This window comes from Gymnoscopelus microlampas (assembly GCF_963454915.1).
Source record: "Gymnoscopelus microlampas genome assembly, chromosome: 1".
Classification (NCBI taxonomy): domain Eukaryota; kingdom Metazoa; phylum Chordata; class Actinopteri; order Myctophiformes; family Myctophidae; genus Gymnoscopelus; species Gymnoscopelus microlampas.
This window is the reverse complement of record NC_139962.1, coordinates 3,075,755-3,083,254: the sequence shown is the minus strand read 5'-3', so window position 1 is coordinate 3,083,254 and position 7,500 is coordinate 3,075,755. Positions and strand designations below refer to the sequence as shown.

Below are 7,500 nucleotides of genomic sequence, written 5' to 3'. Positions count from 1 at the left end.
CCCCTCCTCCTCCTCCTATCCTCCCCATGGTGCGGACCACCACCGTGCCATTGGGGCTCCCGCCGCTGCTGGGCATCTGCTGCTGGAGCAGCTGAGGGGACAGGCTGCGGTGGAGGCCGCCGGCCGCGGAGGCGGGCGATGTCAGCGGGTGGCTCTGGGCGACGCCCACCTGGGCGTGGGGCGGCGGCTGCGTGGTGGCAGAGGTGGAAAGTATATTAGGGTAAGTGATATTTTTTGGTATTCTTTTTTTGTTGTTAAAAAGATTAAAGTACTTTATTACACGGCTTGGTTGAATGCTTGATTCTGATTGGTCAGTCATCGTCGGTCATTATTTCTGGATAATGACCGATGAGCTCAATAACGGACCGCTGTCTAATCAGAGACTCAGAACACCTGCTCATATCAACCTGTCTAATCAAAGACTACAGAACACCTGCTCATATCAACCTGTCTAATCAGAGAATCAGAGCACCTGCTCATATCAACCTGTCAAATCAGAGACTCAGAGCACCTGCTCATATCAACCTGTCTAATCAGAGACTCAGAACACCTTCTCATATCAACCTGTCTAATCAGAGACTCAGAGCACCTGCTCATATCAACCTGTCTAATCAAAGACCACAGAACACCTGCTCATATCAACCTGTCTAATCAGAGAATCAGAGCACCTGCTCATATCAACCTGTCAAATCAGAGACTCAGAACACCTGCTCATATCAACCTGTCTAATCAGAGACTCAGAACACCTGCTCATATCAACCTGTCTAATCAGAGACTCAGAACACCTGCTCATATCAACCTGTCTAATCAAAGACTCAGAACACCTGCTCATATCAACCTGTCTAATCAGAGACTCAGAACACCTGCTCATATCAACCTGTCTAATCAGAGACTACAGAGCACCTGCTCATATCAACCTGTCTAATCAGAGACTACGCCCCGGGGCAAATCCCGCGGTATTACAGGCAAATCCAGCGGTATATAGAATGGGGGGCGAGTGTGTTTTGGGGCGAGCCTTCCTGTTACCTTATGGAATACTGTCATTTGTTTTCCGAGGCGAACTTGTCCGCCCAGCCCAATACTTATGGAATACTTTCATTGCCGTAAGCAAGGAAATACTTTGTTTTGTTGTTACTTTTGGGTCAATTTATTTATTTATTTATTAAGTAGCCGTGTAATAAGCGGGATAATGTATGAGGAGGTGGTCATTAACACATCCACCGCCAAGGGCTAATCTCAGAATGTACTCACCAGTGCCAAGGTTTTTTTGTTGTTTTTTGTTTTTTTCACGTCGCCATAGACCTTGTTAAAAACCATAAAAGTGATCTCTGCTTTGTTTACATACATCGCCGACATCTGCCTGCGTCTCCCACTCAAGACGGCGTGTCAAACGGGGCAGCCATGTTTGAGTTCTGACCGTTTATGTTAACATGGGAAATGTGAGGAGAAAAAACTACAAGACTTTTGGTGTGCGCCTTAGAATGGAGGCCGACGGGAAACGAAAAACGGGATCGCAAATAGTCCCGACTTCCGGTGGTGTTACACTGAAAATGGTCCGTGTAGAAAATTGAAAAAAAAAATAAAAAATCGAAAAAAAGGAAAAAGCACCCGGACCGTAGGGCTACGGTCTCGGCGCTTAACAGTTGGATTTAATGGACCGTAGGACTACGTTCTTGGCGTTTAATGTGTTAAGGAAATGTAAAGCCCTTCAGGGTGATTATGCATAATCACCCTGTCAGACTTTAAATTTCAATAAGGACCACCTCCTCATACATTACCCCTTGCATATTGTGATAGTAATCATTGCTACAGAGAGTTTGTTCGGTCACAGGGGTCTCTCCAGCTCTTTAATAAACAGAATATACTGTATGTACATTTTCAGGTAGGTGACAACATTTAAGCCAATCAGGAGAGAGCACTGAAAATGTGAATTTTGAATTCCGGACTTTTACTGTGTACGCGAGTATTTCCACATTGCAGTATCGATGCTTTTACTTGAAGTAATGCTAGGTAACTTTTTCAATAAAACTAAAGTTAAATTGTATATCTTTTGTGAGTGGCAAATGTTTCACAACACCCACTCCATGAATTTCACCCCCGAAGGCCTTTTATTTATATATTTTCCATTGAACGTTGTCGAGCATGACTTTCCCACGAAAATGACGTCATCTGGCCGGAAAATGGAAGCGGAAATGCACCGGGTTCCTGTTTGGCCAGGAACTACCGCGCCGGTTTCCTGTTTGGCCAGGAACTACCGCGCTAATAACAAAAAGGAAACTCACGCTGATTTTAAGAGATTGTATGAATTGAAGAACGAAAAACAACAGAAAAAGAAAACACAGCTCACGGTAACTAAAGCTCCACTGGCTAAGAGAAACGATCCACAGATCGTATAAAACAATTAAAAGAACGCTTTTTGAAACGCTTCCGTCTTCCGGTGAAAACGAATGGAATTCTGGGTAACGCAGTAATAAATGAACGGCCTGCAGTGACGGTAATGACCAGCAGAGGCTGCTAAAAATCGTTTTTTTTTTAATCTGCACTGTATAACTTTAAGTATATCCTACCAGGGGCTGGTGGTGCGGCGAGGCGACGCCCCAGTTGTGCCCCGTGGGGGAGGAAGGGGGAGGGGCCTGGTAGTGAGTCACCGTCAGGTTGGTGTCGCTGTTGGAGCGCAGGAGGACGCGCGGGGCCGACAACGTGGAGGAGGGGAGCGAGGGCCCGACGGTGGTGCCGTTGCCAGGGTGCTGCGGCCCTCGCCGCTGCTTGGAGTAGGCCGGGGTCTCACGGAAAGGCACTGCAGGGGGGAGAGGAAGAAGATCATTGTTTATAATGTTTATTTACCAACCTGTGGGTCCAAATTATTTTGGGGGTCCCCAGTTATTCTGTCCAAAAAACACGCAAATTGGTACACTGCATCTCCATAGTCATGTGATTCTGATGGATCTGTCCGATATTTCATATTCCATCCTATTTGGCTTACAGTGGCATCCAAAGTTTGCAGGATTGGTCAGTTTTAAACAAAATGCCTCAAAACATGAATGCAGTGTGCAATTTCCGTTAAAGTTTGCATGCAGATTCCCACTAGGCCGAGGAAGAAATGCCCCCCTTTTCACATTCACATTGGCCTTTATAGCGCCACCAGCAGGTCTAATTTAGCAAAACACATTTTTGGAACAAAATGCCTCAAATCAGGAATGCAGTGTCCGATTGAAAGGCCTAAGAAGAAATGCCACCCTACTCACATTGGTCTATTATAGCGCCACCAGGAGGCCACAATAACCTACCTGACCTGGCGGAGACCTGTGCTCCGAGGAGCACTTTTTCTAGTTATGATTCCCTGCTTTCATATGACATGAACAAATGAAAATGAAAAAAATGCTAGATGACTGCCTCCCAGTCAAATTTGGTCACATATGATTATTTTGGGGGTTGTGGACTGAAAAGGTTGAGAACTACTGATTTAACCAGTAAAAAACTGACTGAAGTCTCTTTTACGAGTGTGAACTGACCAAGAGGCATAAATACTACAGCTTTGCCAGTAATACATACAGGACAATAACCATGACAAGACATATAAATACATACAGGACAATAACCATGACAAGACATATAAATACATACAGGACAATAACCATGACAAGACATATAAATACATACAGGACAATAACCATGACAAGACATATAAATACATACAGGACAATAACCATGACAAGACATATAAATACATACAGGACAATAACCATATAACATCCGTGCAGCACAACGACTACCTGGGAGCCTCAAGGACATGTTGTTAAAATGACTGATTATGAAACTAAGAGCAAATTAAAAAAATGTCTACAGATCGAAGCAGGAGCAGTTACTGGTAAACAGTGGTGGGAAGTAACTGAGTACATTTACTTAATTACAGTACTTAAGTACAATTGAGAGAGAGAGAGAGAGAGAAAGAGAGAGAGAGAGAGAGAGAGAGAGAGAGAGAGAGAGAGAGTATATTTAGGGTTCAGGGAGAGCCTTCTCTGTCCTTTGTTCAGGGTTGACTGCAAGTACGGCCCATTTCTTCACACAGTGCCAATTTTCTAAGTAATCCTGGGCGCTACACTCCCTCTGCCAACCGAGCTGAACTCATGCCTAACCCTGACAATCATTGTAACCACTTAGCTTTGGCTATTTTTGAAAAATCTTGAAAATGTGTGTGCACATCTTTAAATATAAAGCAAACATTTCTAACTCATATCTTTGCTTCTGGGGGTCCCTGGCACAAAACATTTTCAGATGGGGGTCCGCGGCCAAATGTATATCAATTTAGGGGTCCTTGGCATGAAAAAGGTTGAAAACCAGTGGTGGTATATATATAATAATAAAAAACATGAATTGACACAACACTGATGATAGTTGCTGTCAAACTAGTCTATGACGCTATCTATGAAATCTATGAAAAAATGTAATCTGTAACACAATGTTATACAATATGTAGTGGGGGTCCCTGCTTCATGTCTCTCCTCGGCCCCTGGTTTAAATGGATGTGGTGACTGTGCTGTGAGGCTGGACCCCCATGTAGTGGGGGGTCCCTGCTTCATGTCTCTCCTCGGCCCCTGATTTAAATGTGGTGGCTGTGCTGTGAGGCTGGAAGGAGGCTGTATTCAGCAGTTCACTGCTGCTGCTGCTGCTGCTGCTGCTGCTGCGAGTTTATATAAATAGAACCACCTTTTGTGTCTCATGTGCTATTTTCTTCCCTCAAAGTTGTCAAGATATGCACACAGATGCATGTATGTATGTATGCATGAACCAACACACACACACACACACACACACACACACACACACACACACACACACACACACACACACACACACACACACACACACACACACACACACACACACACACACACACACACACACACACACACACACACACACACACACACACTCTCTCTCTCTCTCACCACGCACACACACACACACACACACACACACACACACACACACACACACACACACACACACACACACACACACACACACACACACACACACACACACACACACTTGTACACGCACGCACGCACACACGCACGCACGCACACACACACACACACACACACAATCTCTCTCACCACGCACACACACACTTACTTGTACATGTATACACTTGTACGCGCGCACGCGCGCACGCACGCACGCACGCACGCACGCACGCACGCACGCACGCACACACACACACACACACACACACACACACACACACACACACACACACACACACACACACACACACACACACACACACACACACAAACAAATATGTGTGCGTTATATATAGCAACACACTGTCAGTCTCAAGCCATACTATAGTGACATCATGGACACATGTGACCGAATGACAACATCTATCCATCCATCCATCTACAGTGGTGGAACAAGTACTCACATTTGTTACTTAAGTAAAAGTATCAATACTGCAATGTAGAAATACTCTGGTACAAGTAAAATTACTAAAAATGTACTTAAGTAAAAGTACAAACGTATTGGTATCAAAATGTGCTTGATGTACCAAAAGTAGAAGTACTCATTGTGCCGAATGTCCTGTGTTCCAAACATAAACACACCACCCCGGTGATTTTACTAATATGGATATGAAGCATCGACTGAAGGTGTAAATGTACACATTTACCCAAACACAATAAACGCTAGAAACGAGTCAAACGACCCAATGACTACATTTCCCATGAACGCCGGCTGCTGTGGGGACAGTGATTTCAGACCCGGAAGTGTAATTCTCAAGATTTGAAGGCAGAATTAATTCCATTTTCGCCAGAAACAGGCTGTATCAAATATGAATGAATATCATAAACGATGCACAGCCACGCCCCCTGACAGAAACGCCATGGTGGTGTGTTTACGTTTGGAACACAGTTCTTATAAATGACGTGATCTAAGATTTTCCAATGGGGATTTCAACACAAAAAATTAAGCCACGAACCAGCGCCCTCTTGCGGCAGTGACGTCAGACTTCGGTGCTCTATTCATTTCTATTATTACATTATAGCTGAAACATTGCAAGAACATGTTTGTTTTCTGGCCCCACAGTGGTGGAATGAACTTCCCACTGAAGTCAGGACAGCAGAGTCACTGCCCATCTTTCACCGCAGGCTGAAAACCCACCTCTTCAGGAAACACTACCCTTCCTCTTTGTCTGGCTTACTTGTTGTTAACTAGTTGTACGAACTCTTGTTTTATTGTTGTATTGTTTTATTGGATCTTGTTTAGTCGATTCACTTTTTGTATTAGCTTGTGCTCATTTGATTTTGCTATTTTGTCTCATCTGTTTAAGAAAGTAGGTAGCTGATATATAGCACTTTTACCTTAGCGCTAGGTATACTCTTGGTTGCTTGTTTTTGCAGAAAATGCACTTAAGACTTCTGGTGATTAGTAGTTTCGTTCCCTACCTATGTTGAATGCACTTATTGTAAGTTGCTTTGGATAAAAGCGTCTGCTAAATGACTGTAATGTAATGTAATGTAATGTTTTTTTGCACAACTTCAAGATGGTAATCCTGTCTAGCACATGGTCACACTGTCTGCTCCAGGATGAGTCTGTGAAGCCTGCACTGCTGCCAATCTCCCACAACCCTCAGCCATGAAAAGCCAAATGACAGAGACCACCTGTCAGGGACCACCCGACAGGGACCAACTGACAGGGACCACCTGCAGCAGGGGTCTTCAACGTTTTCAGGCCAAGGACCCCTTGGCTGAGAGAGAGATAAAAGCAGGGACCCCCAATATATATTGTATAGAATATAATCTTTTCATAGATTTCATAGACATAGTTTGACAGACACTGTCATCAGTGTTGGATTCATGTTAATGTGTGTTTTCAGACTTTTAACCACATAAACCTTTCATACCTTCCATACTATTAAGTCAAGTAAACCTGACCCACTCTGTACTTGGTCTGCTCTTTTTCCACCCCCTACACCAAAGCTCTCTGCCGAAAATAGCCGATCTACAAGCGCACAACGCCTCGCGCTGCGAGGCGTTGTGTGCTTGTAGATCTGCTATTTTTGGCTAAAGTTCTCCTCAGAATAGGGATGCTTGGTTGAAGTGGTTAATGTAAAAATCACAAATATTTGGCGGCCCCCCTGTAGTAACTCTGAGGACCCCCTAGGGGTCCCGGACCCCCTGCTGAAGACCCCTGACCTACAGGGACCACCCACCCAAAGCTACATGACTTGGTAGAGGACTAGGTCACTCAAAGGTTTCTTTAGCCCATTCAATTCCGGGAACGCTTCTATGTCACTTTTTGATTTTTTAGCTATTTTAACTATTATCTTATACTTTTGGCTATTCAAAAATAGCAGATCTACAAGCTCATAGCGCGGCACCGAGTGCCGCGCTATGAGCTTGTAGATCTGCTATTTTAGAAAAATCTTGAAAATGTGTGCAAATCTTTGAATATATATATATATTTTTAAAGCAAACATTTGTAACTCAAATC

The 7,500-nt window shown here is 44.1% G+C and overlaps 1 protein-coding gene across 1 annotated transcript in view; it reads right to left on the bottom strand.

The window, feature by feature from the left end:
* LOC311048878 (SH3 and multiple ankyrin repeat domains protein 2-like) overlaps positions 1 to 7,500 on the bottom strand; it is a 338,179-nt gene that overhangs the window by 123,355 nt on the left and 207,324 nt on the right. Inside the window, exons 11-12 of the mRNA XM_084062202.1 lie at positions 2,568 to 2,797; positions 1 to 187 (exon numbers count right to left, since the gene is read on the bottom strand). The exon at positions 1 to 187 is cut by the window's left edge and continues 82 nt beyond it. Coding sequence (XP_083918328.1) covers positions 1 to 187; positions 2,568 to 2,797 — 417 coding nt within the window. The remainder of the gene's footprint in view (positions 188 to 2,567; positions 2,798 to 7,500) is intronic.